The sequence below is a fragment of the Lissotriton vulgaris genome, chromosome 4_1, assembly GCF_964263255.1.
Source record: "Lissotriton vulgaris chromosome 4_1, aLisVul1.2, whole genome shotgun sequence".
NCBI lineage: Eukaryota > Metazoa > Chordata > Amphibia > Caudata > Salamandridae > Lissotriton > Lissotriton vulgaris.
The window spans coordinates 452,706,898-452,726,992 of NC_141691.1; the positions used below are offsets into that span (position 1 = coordinate 452,706,898).

The 20,095-nt window shown below is 42.6% G+C and overlaps 1 protein-coding gene across 1 annotated transcript in view; it reads right to left on the reverse strand.

Annotated features, from left to right (window-relative positions):
- Nucleotides 1-2,319: 2,319 nt before the first annotated feature.
- Nucleotides 2,320-20,095, reverse strand: part of LOC147718846 (protocadherin-11 X-linked-like) — a 409,953-nt gene continuing 392,177 nt past the window's right edge. Inside the window, exons 4-5 of the mRNA XM_086964615.1 lie at nucleotides 11,757-11,846; nucleotides 2,320-2,790 (exon numbers count right to left, since the gene is read on the reverse strand). Of these exons, the coding sequence (XP_086820741.1) occupies nucleotides 11,775-11,846 (72 nt within the window). The 3' untranslated portion in view covers nucleotides 2,320-2,790; nucleotides 11,757-11,774. The remainder of the gene's footprint in view (nucleotides 2,791-11,756; nucleotides 11,847-20,095) is intronic.

Genomic DNA, 20,095 nt, shown 5'->3' on the forward strand with positions numbered 1-20,095 from the left:
CCACCTCAGAGTAGGAACTAAAGTGGGCGATAAATCATTTGGAAAGTCGGTGCAGTCATTCCATATTCCAAGGCCGTTTAACTTATAATTTCACATTACTGGTAGGTGGCATTACCACGTGTTAACAATAAACACATGTTAAGTGTTTTCACTAATCTAGTACTATACAACTAACAATCGGTGCCTAAACATTAACCAGTTTTTATTATTGCTGTTAAACAATTGAAGTTACAGCGAAGGTGTGCCTGTTCCGACTCCTCCTGGTTTCTATAGTGGCAAGGAAATAAACCATGCACTATGATTAGTCTGTCCTGCAAGATTAAAACCTGTCTACAAAGTGGCCAATGCTGGCAACAAAACTACTGTATTCAAGAAAAACCAGGAAGAAGGGTCACCAACAGTAGTAGGAGGAGGTTTGCAGCCCTTGGTTTCTTACCACCAAATAATCTACAGTCAATAGGTGTGCAGGAACACTATTTCAAGGGCTTCCATACAACTGTCAATAAAACTCACAACTCACATGATGGCAGTGACTTGGCTGTTATGGAGGCAATTGCTATCAATATTTAGCAACCATAAGGTTTTGGGTGATGATTCGAAAACTAATTTGTGCCTTTAAGTTTATGATAGAGCAGAAAAAAATTGCATTTATAGTTGTAGTTCCATTTAACTAATTAACAGCTGTGGCATATTTTGAGAATAAGTTTCACCTCTTACATTTATTAAGATTCAAGCAATTTCCTCAGTAGCAAATATAAAGTTTTTAATTTTGAGACAAAATTACCTATTGACAATTTTAAGAAATCTTGTGAAGTTGGATTACACCTGGAAATCTTTAAACAAAACAGTGGCTATCTACAAACTTCTTCACGGATCCTACCCTCATGTCTATATAAAGCGCATGGACATTTATGATGCATAAATTGTCTTTCTTTGTGTGAAATAGGTTTTTTCTATTTCCTATTTTAGATTTAGGTTGAAGACTTAAACATATTCTTTTACAAAGAATATGCATCTAGAAGCATTTCCTTTGTGAGTACTATTATACCTTGCCGTGTGCTAGTCAACTATTTGTTCATTGAAAAATATTTTTGCCTACCGATCGAAGAGCAACCCTTATTTGTAATACTTGGAATACTTTGGGTTAATCGCTATCATTATGACTATTGGTTTGTTCTCCTTTTTGAATAATGCAAATGCCCCAGATCATCGACAAATTAGTGAATTCTCTAGTCCAAATATGATACATCCCCTACATATGCTACACTATGCTCTCAGTGGTTGTCTAAAATATGATGTTGTATTGTTTAGTGCGTAGGAGAAGCCAGAGAGAGCAGATACAACCCCTGCCTTGTCTTATAGTTCATCCGGTTTTAGTGGATATGAAGGTAGTGGCAGGTACAGGACGTAATTGAGGATCCATAACCATTTATACATTCAGCAGTTTCTTCTACTTGCTCATCCCCTAATCCCTGTGGAAGAAATAAAGGGATATTCAACATGTAAGTGTGTGACGTGGTTTACACCCTTTGATGTTGCTAAAAGTTAAATAGTGACAGATGTTAAGTGCTAAGAAACCCGTGCCATTTTAGTGAGAGGGAGGGAACTGCGTGCGGAATGGCCACAATATAATATGTATTTTGGGTACACATAGGTGACGTGTAAAAAACATGTCGAATACACTTTCATACAGAATTAGCCCATCTAGATCGCCTCTCCGTTTGAAATGCCTGAGTGCATGTTCAAGGCAAACCTGAAGATATAGAGTGCCCCATCGTGTAAGAAAAACTATAAAACAACCAATTAAACGTCAGAAATGCATGATGAAATGGGAACATTTAAAAAAATTAATTAATGTATTTATGTCGTGGTACTTTAATGTGTTGAATGACGTTTTCGGACGTAATTAAAACGTGTCAACAATACTATTCTTCTTTTAAATATTCAGAATGCCAATATGTCTACTCAAGAGGTACGATTGCAATCCATAAACACAATTATGACTTACAAGGAGCAACGTGCAATGCATAGACTGAAACAAATTTTACTCCTAAAGAAAATATACATGATTTCGAATAGGAACGTCATTGTATTTTCTTTCTTCTTTATGAAGTGGAGGAGTTGCAGATTACTTCATGGAACATCGGACGAACCAAAAAGTGCTTGGGACAGGTGAAGCATCTTCCTCCGAAGTGGGGGTCAAAAGTTGCTAATCCTCTTCTGCAACAACTTCTTTTCAATACAGCGATGAAAATAGATGTACCGTTTCTGTTTCAAAATATCTGGCTATGTATGGAGAATGATTCAATGTTCTCAAAATCTTTGAATACATTTTATTGCCACCATATCAGTGTGAAAGGGGTAAAATAGGAATACAAATTTACATCAATCCAAATAAATTATTAAAAAACATAAAACCAAAAAGAGATGATTACAAGCAGTATAAAATCAATATATTTGTATAGGAGTTCCCATTTGGGAAGGTAGGAACTGCTCCTTGTTATGTAACATGTTCTTCAACACAGAAGCACAAGTACCAAACGTTCTCTGTCCTTTATTAAAAGAAGAAAAAGCAATCTTGCCCTGGATACCTTACAGGTGGGCATCTTGGATAGTCCAGAATCACTTGCAGACGTCTGTGGCGATCAGATGATTAAAGTCTTCGGCAGTTAGTGTCAGGCGTATGGGATTTCTCGTGCTGTTTCCGTGTTTCCAAGCTTGCTGGCTTTACATCATTGTGTACACAAACGACTTCAGTACATGACATCTGATGCGGGGACGGTCTCAGAGCTGGCAAACAGAGAAACAGCATGAGAAAAGCCCTTTCCTGCATCATTTCTTCAAAACATATATCCATAAAAATACATTTATATCTATGGCATTTATTATGCTATTAAATGGGTAACATGCACCGCAGTTACAAAATATGTCAATGTGCTTATTAGGTAACCACCAGAGTCATAATTTGCCTTTAGAAATCAAAGCTCATGCAGGGAAATTGTAAGGTGCGACATGGAGATACCTGGAAGCAGTGAATAGTTGAAGAGGATAAATATAGTAGGGACGCTTTTCTGATATGTTATGACATAAATGAGGAAGGGCTGCTAGTTGATACATTGCCAAATATGTGTTATTCTCCCTGACACTTTTCTCACAAAGATGCACTTGTCACCAATTGTTTGAATAAAATCAGAAGAGGCTATTGAATGCCAATTAGTTTCCCTGAGAACAATATTAAACAATGGGAGCAAAAGGAGTACAAGCTGAAAGCTTAATTGTGCCACAACAAAATTAACTAGTCGTGGAAATAAAAGAAGAATCATCAAAACGTTTATTAAGATGTAATAGCTATCTTACTCGAGCCCCATCCAAAGTGTTTGGACTGGGGACGTGTAAAAGCACTTTTATAGTCAGATTGGAAATCCACACAGTTTTTTGCCTTTTTGACAGCTGTAGATTATCCAAATTACAAGAACTTTGTGTATTCCGAAGTTGTATCTATAAATCAGGTTATTTTATATTTATTTGCTCCTCTTTTAAGCCCCACTCCCTTATTTTATATTTTCTAATCTCTCCTTTAGGATTAATAGTATCTAGGTGTAAGAAATCCTTATTGGTTTTATCTGCGATAAATGTACTCCCTTCTGGTGAGGACCAAAGACACAAAGACGTTATTACCAGGGGTAGCCTGTCCTGCAGAAGCACGCAGCTTGTCATGTGTTTCACAGCAAACTATTCAATTTGAACTATGTCCCCTCGCTAATGCATATAATTCATAATTATATAAAGCTGCGCTCTGCGTACTAATGCAGCAAACCACTGTATAGTTAATGTGACTGAGATAACATTCCTGGAGCGTGGTGCATAATATGCACAACATTAATGAGGTGAGGGCCGCTCTGCTCTGGCATCAGCAGAATCACAAGTCGCACAGAGGGGTGTGTGGTTAGGGCCTGCAGACTTCCACGAGAGGGTCTTCATTCCTACACTGACATGCACATGAGGGACACTCCCTTCTTGGCTTCTCAGTGACAAAATCCTCTCGCATTTTTCACAATGCATTATTGTTCCATCTGGCGATCCTGGGGTGTTAGTGTGGGTGAGATGTGCTGACCTAGCACCTCATGACTTAGGAACTACGGTGCTTCTGACTGAGCATATTAATCAACACAATTATTGAAATATGTTGGCCCTGAGGTCCTCCCACGAATCTAGCATTATTGATCTTTCTTTGAGGGAATGGTACTTGCGCATTTTTAGGCTGCCTTGCCAACCCTTCTTTTGCTCATTGACGGTGTCTGACAGTGAACTTGATGCCTCCTGATATTACGTCTCAGTTAAAATGACAATTTCTGGCGATTGCATGGTATTTATAGTAACTGTGTCACACTGCACTAATAGTTATTTCTGCCTTTCGGCAGTGTGCGCTGCTGCGTCCTTAACATATGTGTTTCTTTTCAGCGGTGCATTAACTATCATTAACAGACACCTGCTGCCAAGCCTCTAGGCCTTAGTGTTGTGAGAGAGTTTTGCCCCTGTCATGCATGCCCAGGGCTGTGAAGGTATGCTGCGGTAAACGTTTATTGCACACTGGTTTGCCCTCGATCACACTATTATTCATTAAAAGGCATGAGGCTGCCCTTATTGGTCCAAGAGAAAAAAACGAGAATACATGTTCGGATGCCTTCTCGTTGGACTGTTCTATGTGTATATCAGTCGGACTGTGGACAGACACAACCCTGTTCAAATGCCCATAATAGAAGGTATCAACACCTGCTATTCTTGTGTATCTGATGGGAAGCCAAGTGTGAACCCCTCTGGATACAGCGAGTGCAGCCATTATTGCACGGGCCATTACTCTCACGGCCAATCATACCTAAACCTGACTCAGAGTCCTCTGGGATAATGAAGAACACGTCGTTCATCAAAGGTGGACACGTCTATACTAGAAAATGAAATGAAAAGGTTCTAGAAAGGTGTTGGAGAGGTGTGCATAACTATGGCTCTCTAAGGCAACACATATTGCCACTCAAACGGCCCGTACTCACACTTACAGTTCAATAGCACGCACTTAATAGGTCTGCTTTTTATGTTACTGTTTTTCCACCACCCGTACCTCATTTCTAAAGCCCCATTACCTCATCATAAGCCATATTTGTTTATGCAATGAAGAGGGCAATTTATGATGTGCAGTGCTCAGTTTGGATAGGGTTCCTGATAATATATTTATCAGTTTTTCAGTGAATAGTTTTTATGGAATGTGCATATTCTTTCTTCTAAATGAACAAAAGCTTAACCAGTCTAATCATGTTAGGATGCCATTTTCTCGATCACATTTATTTTATTTCCTTATTTTGCTGATCAAAGCTCAAGGAATGCAGTCTATTCGAAGTATGGTTGTCGTATTGACATTCAAACTAATGGTGCTTTTCTTTTTAGATTAAACATAATACATTTCGATTTGAAAAGGTAGAGTTAAAACTGTGGAGGTAAAAATGTTCTGGCTAACAAGTAGGTTTGTGGACATTTAATACATTTCGATATAAACAAGTTAAATGTTTTCCATAACATGTGTGAACTATACACAACACGTATTACCTCGTCTTCCTCGCTCAGTAATTAGCACATGAACTTTAGGCTTCCACAGAAACTCCAAGCAAAAGAAAGTCAGCATACTAGTCTCCCATCCCTCCAACATGACCCCTTCTTCCATCCAAGAATGGGATAAAAGGAGGCCTGTGTTTTCGTTTCTGCACTGTCCGGGTGCTGTTTCCAGTTTTTTAGGTAAGTGGGAACGAGGTCCTGCTTTAGCGGACTCTGGAAGGGGCGGCCTTAGGCATGTGCAAGCTGTGCACCTGCACAGGGCCACCAAACCCCAGGGGCCACCACGCCAATATATATCCTTAATATAATAATCCTCTGAAGATTGATACATATTTGCGTTGCGGCCCCTGGCAGGGATTTGGCGGCCTCCGGCTCTGTTCCACTTCCAAACACACTGACCCCCCCTCTTCACTGGCCTCCACCCTCCGCTCTGCCTGGACCCCCTCTTCCGGGGCCCCTACCTACGCTCCCTGCCCAGGGCCGCCATGAGCCTAGAGCCGCCCCTGGCTCTGGCATCCCTGGGGTCGTGGTGTGTCGGGAATGCTGGGGTGGCCTCTTTTTGCATATTTATCGTTTTTCACACTCCCCGTGTACTGCTTTAGCAGACTCCTGGGGAGTGTGGATCCGGCATTTTCTGTGCGGGCTGCCTACTGAGGAATGCTTGCTGCACACTCTGCTGGACTGCTGATCTCAGAAGTTATGCATGGGTGGGCTTGGTTAGTACTTGGATGGCAGATTGCTTATGAATACCAGGTGATGTAGGTTTACTCACCTTTTTCGGACCTCTCTTTTGCTCTCTTCATGCCATGCGGGGTGGGCGCAGTCTGGCCTTGCCTTTCACTCCACGGCCCACTGTCGGAGGTGTGGGAGCTTGGCTTGTTGTGGGCGACGTTTCCGGTTTGTGGGCAGCCCTGGGGATCTATTTCTTGTGTGCAAGTGGTGTGCACGCTTGGAACGTGCTGGGCGCTGCTGTGGTGCATTGTGGGAGTGTTTCCCTGACGACCATGGCATTTTTTACATCGATTGTTTGCCAGTTCTGTAGGTGTTTATTCCAGTGCTTACTGCAGTGGTGTGCTGTGCTATATGGTGGAGTGGGTGGCATGTTACTGGGGAAATTCCATAACATAGAGGGGGTAGAGCAATTTGAGCCTCTTCCTTCCTTGGCAGTTATTCAGCAGACGATTCAGGCTGCTGTGGCTGCTGCATTCCAGACAGGTAGGCTGTTCCTCCTTCTAAAAATTCGAGGATGGAGCCTGGTTTCTCGCATGATTCTGATGGGGAGGAGGATGTGAAGCTGAGGGTTCGTTATGTGCATGGTTCAGACTTGAAGGATGTCCCTCACCATATTCGCTCCAATTTGCTGTTTCTAGAAGCTGGGATGTCTGAGGAGGACACAGATTTCTTTTCTCAGTAGCTAAAGAAAGAGCATGAGTCCTTACTTATTCACTCTTCGGTTCTTAGAGTTTTGGAGATGGAATGGAAAGATATTGATAAACATGGCTTTTCCCAGTTTCTGGTGAGGTGCTTTCTTTTACAGGACTTTGCAGACAGGTTTCCTGCTTCTGTGAAGGTGGATTCATTGATGGCATGGATGACTTCACAGGGTGCTATTTTTTCAGATGATGCTTCTCCGGCAGACCCTGTTGATAAGAATGTGGATGCGGCAGTTAAACATACTTTTGCTGCTTTTAATTTTGCTATTAGATTTTCTTGATAAAAGACTTCCAGTCTTTGACTGAGTTGATGGACCAGGGTGAGGACATTTCTCCCACACTCGCTCTGATGGAGCAGCAGGTGTTGCTCCTTTCTGACATTTCTTTTGATTTCTTTGGAGCTGCAGCCTCTGCATCTGGCTCTTCTGTCGCTGCCAGTTGTGAGTACGTTCTTGGTAAGCGGCTGAGGTTCGGAAAGGTTTATTGATGAATATTCCTTTCTCAAAGCTGAAGTTCTTTTGGCCTTATCTGGAGGCTTAAGAAGTCTGCTGAGGATTGGAAACATCTGGTTCTGGATAGGTCGACAGGGCCACACGTTCTTTGGTGCTTGGAGGGCCTTTGGTCCAGCACGGCAAGGGAGGGCTCACTAGCCCTCTCATGGAATACGGTGTGGCCGAGGTGCTCCTTCCATTGGCTAGTCCCAGTTCCCTTCTTCTTCTTGCACTTCCTCGCTGCTTTCAAACCCTGACTTTATCACTGTGAGCGGGGTCCAAGTGGGGGGACACCTGTCTCTCTTTGTGAACAAGTGGAGATGTCCCATTTCTGATCAGTGGGTCCTTCAGGTGGTGACAGAGGGGTTTTGCATTGGTTTTTCAGTGAAAGTGAACCCCGACAATGTTTGGATCACACCTTGTCCCCACGATGGGTTGAGAAGAGATGATCTCCTGGCAGGGGTTCTGAGTCTCATGCAAAAGGATTTTCTGGCTTCTCTCAAATTTCAGGATGCTTATCTCCATGTCCGAGTCCATCGGAGAGTCCCAAAGACTTCTACGCTTCTGTGTGTTGGGCCGTCATTATCAGTTCAAGGTATTGCCTTTTGGTCTTTGTTCCTTTCCCTAGGTTTTTACTAAAGTGTTGGACCCTCTGATTGGACTATTGCATGGGAAAGGGATTAGGATTTTTCCTTACCTGGTTGATCTTTTGATTTGTGCCTTTCCCTAGGGCAGAGTATCATGCGCAGGAGGTTTGCCAAGTACTAGAGGCCCATGGATTTCCGCTAAATCTGAAGAAATCATGCCTTGTTCTGACTCAGGATCTCACTTACATTGGGGCTCACTTCATGACTCTGTTGGGGAAGGTTTTTCTACCACAGGCAAGCAAATTGACACTGATGTCAGGGATTTGTGCCTTGTTGTACATGAACTGTATTCCTTCAAAACATTGGTTTAAAGTGCAGGGCCTCATGTCTGCTTCCTTGATGGTAGTTTCTTGGGCCCACCCTCATATGTACCCTGTTATCAACCATATTTTGTCCAATTGGCTCCCTTCTGGTATGAATTTCTGTCAAAGGGGGCCGGTGAATGCCCAGGTCAAGGTGGATCTGGGGAGATGGTTTGAACAGGGCAAACCTCTACCTCGGTCATCAGCTTCTGGTGGTTTCTTCTTGAATGGTGACGACTGATGCCGGTCTGTTGGGCTGGGGTGCTACCTTGGCGGACTCTTTGGTCCAGGGCAGGTGGTACAGGGCCCTGATGTCCTGTTCTTTGAATTACATGGAACTGATGGCGGTTCTCTTGGCCTTTGCAGCTCTTCTGGTGGGTCACCATGTGCAGGTGTGGGTGGACAACCAGGTTGTCATGTCTTACTTGAATCATCCATGGTGGGGAGGGGTTGCTGAGTGTGGTCCTTCAGTTCAGCTGGGTCATTTGCTATTGGGCAGAGAAAATGTTGGGCTCCTTTTCTGCCATGTTGGGCTCCTTTTCTGCCATTTACCTGCTGGGCAAGGAGAATGTGGTGGCAGACTGTGTCAGCAGGGTGTTTCCCTTCAAGGGTTCTCTGTCTCTGACCCCCTAGGCATTCCAGATGTTGCAGGAGAGGTTTGTGTCTTGGAAGGTGGACTTGTTTGCCTCTCTGGACAATGTCAAGCTCCATTGTTTATGCACAATTATGACTTGTCCGGGGGCTTAGGGGTGGATGTGGCCTCCGCGCCTGTTGTATGCGTTTCCCCCCAGTTCCCTTGATTCCAGCGGTTCTACAGAAAATCTGGAGGGACGGGGCTTTGGTGCTGCTGATGGTCCCGGATTGGCAGTGCCACCAATGGTTTCCACTGTTGTTGGATTTGGTGGTGTGTCCAGGTTGGGTGCTTCCATTTCATCTGTATACTTTGTTGGATTCCCAGGTTCCCTTCCCAGTGATCCAATCAATAAGTCTTCAGGCTTCGCTCTTGCACAGCAATCTCCTATCCAGAGTGGTGGCTAGCCTCATTCAGCAGTCATAGTGTCCTTCTACTTTGAGATCTTCTGATAAACATTGGGACAATTTTCTGGTTGGTGTCTGCACCACGGCTGTCTGTTGATGTGTTGAGTCCGGCTCGTGTTCTGGAGAGTGTTGATATGGGGTTGGCCATTTCTACTCTCCGGGCCCAATGGGCTGCTATTCTGGCATTCCAAGGACCCCTTTTTGTTGATGTTGAGCCTCTAGTGGCTCACCTGTTGAGGTCTCAGGCATTTCAGCACCCTAAACCAATGTTGCCTCCCCCTCTATGGGATTTTTTGTTGGTGTTGAGAGCCTTGTAGGGGGTTCCCTTTGAGCCCAAGGAGTCTGTGGACTTAAAGTTTTTGACCTTGAAGGTGGTATTTTTGCTGAGATTTCTTCTGCCCAACGTGTTAGAGAATTGAGGTCTGTCTTGAGGTCTGCCCTATTTTCGCGGTTTTTGGACAATAGGGTGGTATTGTCGACTCATCCTAAAGTGGCTACTTTCTTACATAGGGCTGAGGAGGTGGTCCTCCTTTTTTTCTTTCCTGATCCCCAGTGTGAGGAGGAGTATATGTTGCATCTTCTAGATGTGAAGTGTGCTCTGTTGATTTATTTGTCATGCACTACTTCTTTCTGTAAAGTGGACAATCTGTTTGTCACTTTCAGTTTGGCTAGACAGGGCTTGAAGCCTTCCCTTTCTACTCTTAGTCGTTGGCTTAGGGAAGCTATTCTATTGGCTTATGGTGCCCACGACGGTGTTCTTGCTCCTCCTGTTCTGGGGTTGTCTACTTGTTCTGTGGCGGTTTCTAGGGCTGCGTTCAAGGGAGTAACCATAATGGATATTTGCAAGGTGCCACGTGGTCTTCTATAAAATAACTTGAAGGTGCATTACAGACCTCAGGTAATGGTGGTGCTTTAATTGCTTTTGCCACTTCTGTTCTGGGTTCTGTTGATTCTTGAGATTCTGTTTCTTCCCAACATGGTGTCATTAAACCTGATGTTGCTGGCTTTTGTTCATTGGCTGTCTTCTGTTATCCATGAAGCCAATTTTGCTTTGGTATCTGTTCATGTGTTAATTACTGTGGTGAGGAAGGCAGAGGAGGACGTAATGCCCTAGTTACTTACTGGTAATCTTCATTACTCTGAGTCCTAGTATTTCTCACCACAGTATAGTTTTGCATCCCTCCCAGCCATTCTTTGTGGGCTTTATGTCTCCGTGCCTTTGGTTGCAGGTCCTTTTATCCCATTGGTGGATGTAGGTGGGGCCATGTTGGAGGGATGGGAGACTAGTAATCTGACTTTCTTTTGCTTGGAGTTTCTGTGGGAACCTAAAGCTCATGTGTTATTTACTGTGGGAAGGAAGTCTAGGACTCGGAGTAATGAAGATTACCGGTAAGTAACCAGGGCATTAACACTTATCCAACACCCTATTACACTGTACATAAACCTACCTTTTTAATTTCCTTTTTACCTCTTCTTGTTTCTTTATCATAATCTATAAACATAACCTTAAACCATCACAAACATGTTGCGTCAACTCTGCTCTCCTCACAACGTTAACCTATGACTTTTTTACCAACATTTAATTTTTGTGGACTAATTTTCAGCTTTTTTCACTCCAGTTTTTTTTACATTAGAGCATTTTTAATTCATGAATCCTAATATTTAAAAATGTAAGACATTTCATTTTAATCTAAGCTAAGAAATTGATGCCTTATCATACATTTATTTGTATGCATTGAATGATAAAAAATAAACAGTTTTTTGAACATGCATCAATAAGGTCAAAATGTATTTGCATCATACATAAAACAATAGTACCCATTTAAATTACCAGAATAGGTATTTTCTCTGAATTGCGAACATATAACAATTTGATCGAAAGAATGCAAGTTCACACTATTCCATTTATCTTAAGTTTTTAATTTCTGAATCATAATAATGTTTGGACTGTACGTAGTTGAACATTATTAATGACAGTCATTCCATCTTTGCCATTCCTCTATGGCCCTGCTTAACGTTGCTGGATAGAAACCAGCACACAACTACTTCTGTTTTTGATTGTGTAGAGCAGCTAAGGTAAAGTGTGCAGTCTGTGGGGACTGGAAGTCTAAATCTTGAAAATAATGTGCTTTCCTTGCTGCCACTGTAAGTCTAGCAAGCATCCATCCCGGAATCAGATCTAATGTCCAGAACAAGAACGGTACGTGCTTGAAACATCCACAGAACAGGGAGGCAACTCACCAAGACAGCAAACAGTGATCAGGACACTGCTGTGGGCTGCCCAACATTAACTGATGCTGCAGTGTCAAGAATCCAGTGAAAGCGTAGGGGCTGGAACAAAGGGGAGAAAGTAAGGTGAAGCGTAACTGGGATCACTAGGATGTCATGAAGGTTCAAAGGCACTATGCGATTTAAAAGACAAAGCAAAGTAAATAGACTTGCAGTTTAATACCAAACCTTCCAGGTAGTTTCAGAAAGGCAGCATTCAGGAACATTGTAAACACCCTGCATGGTTTACAGTGGCTGTAAAATCGAATTGGCCTGACTACTTGATAAGGATGCAATCATCTCAAACATGAACTGTGGTAGAGGATGTGCAGTCACAGAATTCCATCTGTCATAGTCACTTTGAACAAAAGGAATCCGAAGAAAGCAAAGGAAGCAGAGAGGAAAGAGGATGGAATGAAGGAAGGGGTGGTTGTAAGCAAGCATGCTGCCTCTTCACAAGAGCAAACAATTTACAAGAATGCATCAGCACACATATAATCATAATGCAACACACCTGTGCAGAGCAAATAAAGTCAAGAGCAAGCTGCTTTAGCTATTCATAAAACAAATTGCATCCTTATCAGTGACAACACCAGTATCAACAAATGGTCATTTATTTGCATTGTGAACAACAGTAAATACGTTTTTTACTGTTACGATGGCTTCACAGTTTACTTTTATGACAAGGTTAACAATTTGGAAAGTGTAGTATGTCTTATGCTTAGGGATGACCTGAAGCAACCACGTTCTGATGTGATTTATTTTAAGTAACTTTCATTTGTGGTTGGGAATGATTTTACCTGTCAACCAATCATGGATGTACAAACTGGCATGTTTGTGGATGCATGTGGTTCCCAGTGCTATTTTCACATGTTTTTCGTAGGGAAGTTGACATACCAGTGTACTAGATACATAACTGCCTTTGGTAGCTTTTTGCCTATACCTCTAGATGCATAACCGTCTTTAGTAGCGGTTTCATTTTGCCTTATCGAAGATGCCTTTAAGCCCCTTCTTTGATGATCATGTCTGTAGCACTGTTAGAGCATGGCTATTAATTAGATAGGAAATTTCACGGGCATAGGAGGTTTTGTAACAGAAGTGATGGAGTTCTTGCTACTTGTGAGTCATGGTCATCTATAGAACGGACATCAAGTGGAGTGGTACTGCACCATGGGTTACTCTTTGCACAATGTGCATAGGCCAGGTTACACAAATTGTCCTACCATCGCAACATGCAATTGCACCCATTTGAACACGTCTGTGGCACTCTGGTATTACATCAGAGCCTAGAGCAAATTATGTGTACTTTTAGGTAATCCTTGATGCATAGGTCCAAAGGTAACGCATGAACAATCGTGAATTGACATCCCCCTATTTGAGTAAATTTGTCTGCAGAAATTGGTGAACCCTATTACAAATCGAAACACATAGTCAAAACAACCCTGTAGAGATGAACTATAAGGATAGGGTATACATTTGATGTTCTGATGAGAGCCATTTTGTGAGGAGGTCGAAGAAGGTGCTAGACACCTCTTGTGAACCGACAAATGGGAGGTTCTTATCACATGTCCCGAGTGCTTAATTTGTAAGAAAATAAGTGCTAGGGCCCTCGTTAGGAGGCCACCACAGTTTGCACCACACATTGCCGCAGTACTTAAACAACAACTAACCGTCAAACTGAAGTCTGCCAATTGAGACCGTTTGATGCCGCCAAAGCTTTAAGAATGGCTTCCGTGGCAGGTATTAGTTGTTTCAAATATATATTTGATTAACAAACAATTGTTTTTCTGTTCATCTTGTAATTACACAAACAGCGCCACCATGTGGCAGCTGTCATAGGTAAAGGTTCAGGCAATTAAGTGCTGGTGCCTAGCATCAGAAACTACTGGCACGATTAAGCACTGCATTTCCCAGCTACCCTAAAAAGTGCCTCAAAGGAAGCAACATGCTGACACTGGCAGTGAGGCAGGAGCTGGACTCTTTGCATTTGCACACAAGTATCCAAAACTCTTGCCCGAGAATGGGTATTTTTGTAGTTGCTTCCACCATTGTGGGGATCTTTAGCCCTTCCTTCAATAGTCGTGGTGAGTCATTAGAAAGTGTAGCAAAGGAAGACAAATAACCATTCTCAACATCATGGTATATAAAGGCAGAAAGTACAACATTAACTCCTTTTTTTTCTTATTTTACAAAAAATAGTTTGGCAAAAAAAGGCCTTTGTACAGAGTGCAATAGTGTCATCAAGAATTAAATCCTGGATTCTGATGGCATTTATACTCACAGGATTCATCACAAAATAAGGCAAAAAGAAGTTCTCACATCCCAAAAAAAAGTAATAGCTTTTTTGGCAAAACACTTCTACATAGGCTGAATGTTAAAACCCCTTTTAGCATCAAACGAAGTGAAAAACAGGAAGATCAGACTTTCAGAACGTAGGTAGCAAAGTTCACATTTTAGTCAAAGCAGATGCCTAGGTCTTTGAATGCATGAACGTGATCAGGGGCCTTTCCTGATACATCATGCTAAAAGATTTTGAGCTAAAAATGAAAGATCTCTCCGAAAGATTAGGGTTTTAGTCTTATTCACAATCAGTTTTCGAAATTCCCTAACTATTCAACGAGGGCTAGCACTGAGATACTCTTTATAATGTCTGACATCTCTGACGGATGGTGGGAATCTTCAGCAGAAGCTGAGTGGTATTGGTTTTAAAACAGTCCTGAATGAATGAATGATGAATGAATTGGGAATTTTTAAAGGCGGACTTAACAGACCAATATGCAAGCAAACAGATGCCCTGCTCAAACCCACCTCTCAGGGAACAGCCAGGTCTTTAAAGTCTAACGAAAGATTGAGTGTAATCATTGCCCCGAAAGATCATTCGGGAGAGAATTCCAAACATTGGCAGCAGCAAGTGAAAAAGCTCTCCCGCCCCATCTCATCCTTTTGAACCTCGGAACCACAAGGAGATTCTTTTTGCTGACCTAAGGTTCCTCGAGGGCACATACTGTTGGAATAGGGTCTTGAAGCCTGATGGGGGCAGGCCATAGTAGGCGTGGTGAGTGAGACTGAGGGTCTTAACCATAATTCTGCGATCCACGGGGAGCCAGTGCAATGGTTAGAAGAGTAGACAAGACTGAATCATGGTTGGGGAGATCCATCACCAGCCTTGCAGCAGCATTTTGCACTAGCTGCAGACAATGCAGCTGACCTTTGTTGATGCCTAAATAAAGGGCGTTGCAGTAGTCCAATCTGGACAATATTAATGCAACCACCACTTTTTTACGTGCATCAAATGAAAGGAACTGAGAGATTTTCCTTATAATCTGAATGAGCCCAAAACAGTTGGTCACTGTCCTAGAGACCTGCAGATTCGTGGATAAGGTATCATCTACCAACACTCCCAAGTTTTTACCTTGGGAAACAGGAGTTGGACAGTTGCTCAAGGAGTCAGACCACCACTCCCTAGACCAGATGTCTGTCCTGTCCCCAAAAATCAGGACCTCCGTCTTCTCGCCATTCAATTTTAGATAGTTTTGAACTTCCATGACAAGACTGCTTGCATGCAGTTTTTTAAAGTGTGCGCGGAGTCCCTGACATTTTGCCTGATTGACACCATTATTTGGATGTCGTCCGCATAGGACAACACCTCCAGCCCAAACGATTTCACCACCCTTGCAAGCGGGGCCACATAGATATTAAACAAAGTGGGTCTTAAGGAGGAACCCTGCGGCACTCCGCAGACAAGGGGGGTGGAATCCGAATAGAAATTTCCCAGTTTTACTGTTTGAGACCACTCACACAAAAAAGAGGCAAGCAGGTCCAAAGCCGAGCCCCCCACGGATATTTCCCTGAGATGCTCCACCAATCTCAGGGAAGACAGGGTATTGAATGCTGCGGTAAGATCAAGTAAAATCAAAAGGGTGGTGTGACCAGCATCCACTGAACTCATATGTTATCAAAGACCGCAGTGAGGGCAGTCTCCATGCTATGAGACCTTCTGAATCCATGTTGAGAGCCATCCAAGATCTGATGCTCCTTCAAGTAAGCACTCAGGTGAAAGTTCAAGTGGGATTCAAAGATCTTTGCTGGGACCGGCAAAAGGGAGATGGGACGGGATTTTTTTTAAATTTGACGGATCTAATGAGGGGTTTTTTAAGAGTGGCCTAACCACTGCCGCCTTCCAGATCAGAGGATACTGGCCCAGTGAAATGGCTACATTTAAGACCGTAGAAAAAATGCGGAATAGGAGCCGCCTAAACCATTTTCAGAACTTTTAATGGACAGGGATCCAAGGGCGGCCCTGACTTAACTCCATCAAGTAGGTGCTCAACTGTTTCAGGAGTAAGCTTTGGAAAAGCACATAGACTAGCAGATGCCATATTGCTGGGGCTGTCCCTAGGGCAGATTTCAGGCAGGGCATCAGATATCTGATTAAGATTTAAAGTCTCCAGCTGAGCATATATATCAGATATATATCAGATATTTTAGAGCAGAAAAAGAAGAAAGACTGTCACAAAGCCCCTGAGACGGCTCCACAGAGTCAGAGGCTGTGGCCGCGACCAGGGAGTTAAAGATGTTAAAAAGCTCCTTAGGCAAAGTAAGTTCCTCTGAAATCTTTGTATAATACCTTCCCTTTTCCTCAATAATAGTTGCTTCCTTCAGTTGTACCTTCAGGGATTGTTTGTGCAGCTCTCTGCCCAAAGGACCCAGATCTCTGCGCCAGAGTCTTTCCTTCCTTCTGCACTCCTGTCTCATCTTACACAGTCGATCAGAGAACCAGGGTTCTGAGGGCTTTTTTCTAGCCAAATAGTGAGGTTTTTTAGGGGCAAGAGTGTCCGTCACTGCTAATATCTTTTTAGAAAGCTTATCTGCAGCCGAATCAGTCCTAAAACAGAAATAACAGAACAAGTGTTTGTGATTTGGTAACAGAATGTAAAGAGTATTGGTGGCCTTGCTTGCCCAATTTGACATGGATCTTGAAGGCTGCTGAGTAGATGAAAAAAGAGTGCACCCAAAATCTAGGTCCACTAAGTCAGAAAAAATATGATCCAGTTAAGTGTGCATCCCACCAACCCAGACCCCAGCTTGCGATCATCCCCTACCCCTATGCTTTGAGCTTGATGGTGAGCCACGTTCGACACTGTGTGTCTCCATGATTTAAGTAAAAGATGGTTACAAGGTAATATGTGTCTATAATTTTAAGGCCTCAGTGTCCAACTCTGCTTTAGTTAAATACACAAAAACCTGTTTTAACACACTCCAGTAACAGGCCCATACAAAGTGAACACACACAAGTGGAGAAGTGTGGCTCAATGATTAGAGTGGCAGACCCTGATGCAGAGGTCTAGCCCGGGACCAGGGTTCAATTCCCCACCTCAGCGGGTCTTGGGCTCAAAATTCCACAGACCTGATAATTCTCGCCTCGGTGCTATTCCAATCATGGAGTCCCACTCTGCAACTCTGGGCAATAGCTTGCCTAATCTCCACAACGGCCCCCACAACGCTAAGGAGGCCTTGCCTCCACCTTGGGGGTGCCCAGGAGTGGACGCCTCACAGGGAAAGCCAGGATGGGTTCCACAGCGGTATTCGTACAAGCGCCTTGAGACCCTTGCACGTGAGTAGTGCGCTATACAAGTATCAATTTACATTTACAGAAACGGTTGGAAAAGTCAGGGTCCAGGACTTATACAATAGTGATCAGCAAGGGTCATTGAGTGAACTAAACTTGAATCTGAGCAGAGTTGTACCCACTTTAGCTGCATTTATCAGTGGAAAGGAGGTTCTCACTTCAGAATGTATTCCAAATGCCATGGAGGGGCTCGGATCCTGTCCTGATGGCTGGCAGTGTTTGCTCTCAACACTAATGTAACACACTTTCTCAGCAAAGAAAGCAGACGTCATCACATAAGGCTTTTAAGTGTCTAATATCGCAAGTGCTGCAGGTGAAAGGGAGGAAATACTTAACTACAGAGTAAAGTTCCCATGACCTTTTGGACAAATATGTTAGACGGGTCACAATAAAGATGACTTTGGCTCATGTAGACAGGATTTATAGATTTTGAAAAGTTTTTAGGACAAAAACAGTTTCTGCTAAGAATATCGATACACGACTAGATGTTTCACATTACGATCTCAAAGTGAGGTATACTAACAAATAGAAAAACTGCTATCAAAGGAGGTGGCAAGGCAAGACATGGAAGATGCGATATAGACTACTAAAAGATGTTAAAGCACCAATTCGTTTTCAAGCTGTTGCATGACGTTTACTGCCATCTGCTTAGAGCTGTATTCCTTAACAAAGCAGGAGTATGTGCATGCTTCTACACATTTTATATATCCCTCTTGAGTATAAGCATGCTTTATGTACATGATTATTTTAGGGGCATGACAATTCAGCATAAATAAGGAAAGCCACCAGTACGTATTGGACATTCAGTTTGAGTGCAGAGGCAAAATTCAAAATTATCTACTGTACTTTTTAATCTTTTGGATAAGATTGAAGGCTTCTAGATTCTGCACAATAGTACATTAGTTGCTGTCAGTAAAGTTTTCGACATTGGAATTTACATCTTCTAGAAAAAGCAGACGACAAGCAGCAAGACAAACAACCGGGCAAGAGCCCAGATAGCAAGAAAACAAGAGGAGCATTGTTGGAGCTGGGACTTGTAGGGCCTCCCTCAGATTTTTGCCTTCTGGTGCTATATCTGTTTTTGTTAGCATTAGGAATCTAAAACTAACCAGTGGTCAAGTGCATGTGCTCTATCCCTTACAAATGGTAAAACTGGCATATTCCTGATTGTTACATTTAATTTACTTGTAAGTCCCAAGTAAATGGTACTACATTTACCCAGCGCCTGTAAATTAAATGCTACTAATGGGTCTGCAGCACTCACCAGGACCCATTTACTCATCATTGTCTATATCTCCAGGAGGAATTAGTCCAGAGGGGTCCCGTATGTAGAAAGTTAGTTGTGCCCTCATTAATGCCAGATCCTTAGTTAAACACTAAATGGAGGCATCCAAATTTATTGAGACCTACAAATGTATATAGCTTTCTTTATGGAAACCTGGGTCGCCATAGCAGCAGGTCCAGATAATGACAGTCGCAGCCCCTATTGGGTATATCATGTCCAGACTTCATAGAATGGGCAAAAAGGGAGGGGAATTAGCAATCATAAACCGAGAGCAGTTCTCTTCGATGTTCACCCCCACCTCATCAGATTCCCACAAAGCTCTTTTGTCCAAACTTGAGCTTCACAAAAGCCAATTATTTATTGGACTGCTGATCTACTGCCATCTGGTATCAGAAATTCATTCATTCAGTCCTAGAACTATCCCTGGAAACTTTGGTGGCTCAAGCAGACTTCTCTAAAATAGGAGACATGAACTTTCATCTTGAAAATAGTTCAGATCTAGACACTAAGTTGCTTTTGGACTTTAAGACAGCTCTTGGATTACCCCAACTAGTAGTGGATCCCACACATTAAGCGGGACATACTCTTGAAGGTTTTTTCTCTAACAAACCATTTCTCTCTGGCCCCATCACTTTACCACTTACCTGGACAGACCACAAGGCCATTGTTCTGAACATAATTCTTCCCAACAAATCCCCAGATACTAAGTCAACCAGAAAACCTGTTATTTCTTTAGTATGGAGCAAGGTTTCTGATCCAGATTTAAGGAAATTACTTGCTAATTCCCAAACTGTAGATAGCATTGACACAGAGCTATTGTTGGATAGTTACACAGCCTGGCTTCAGGTTGCTGCCAATACTTCAGCCATAGCAAAACTTAAAAGGACCAGTAGGAACAGGACAACTGGTTAAATGACTACCTGAGATATAGAAACCAAAAATGTTGTAGGCAAGAGTGTATATGGAGGAAAGACTATAGTGCCCTAGAGAGAGACAAATATAAATCGTATTTCTCCCAATATAAGAAGCTTGTTGTAGATTCTAAAAAAGTGTTCTTCAACAAACAAATAAAAACTTCTATTAATTCCTCTAGAGCGCTGGTATTGGCAATATCTAAGACATCAGCTCCAACTACTCAAACTACAACAAAGGGGAGCCAGACCTTTTGTGATTCCTTGGCAACCTTCTTTCAACAGTAAGTTGAACTCATCTACAACAAATTCACTGGCAATGGGTTTCAGAAACATATTAGATATGATAACAATGAAGACCTCCTAAATAAACCGATCTTTACCGAGTTAGTTCAGTCACGATCTAGCAAGTTATTCAAGCCATTCCTAAATCAAAATCAGGCTCTCCATCGAAACCACTGCACCTCCAACTTGTATGAGAGGTGGT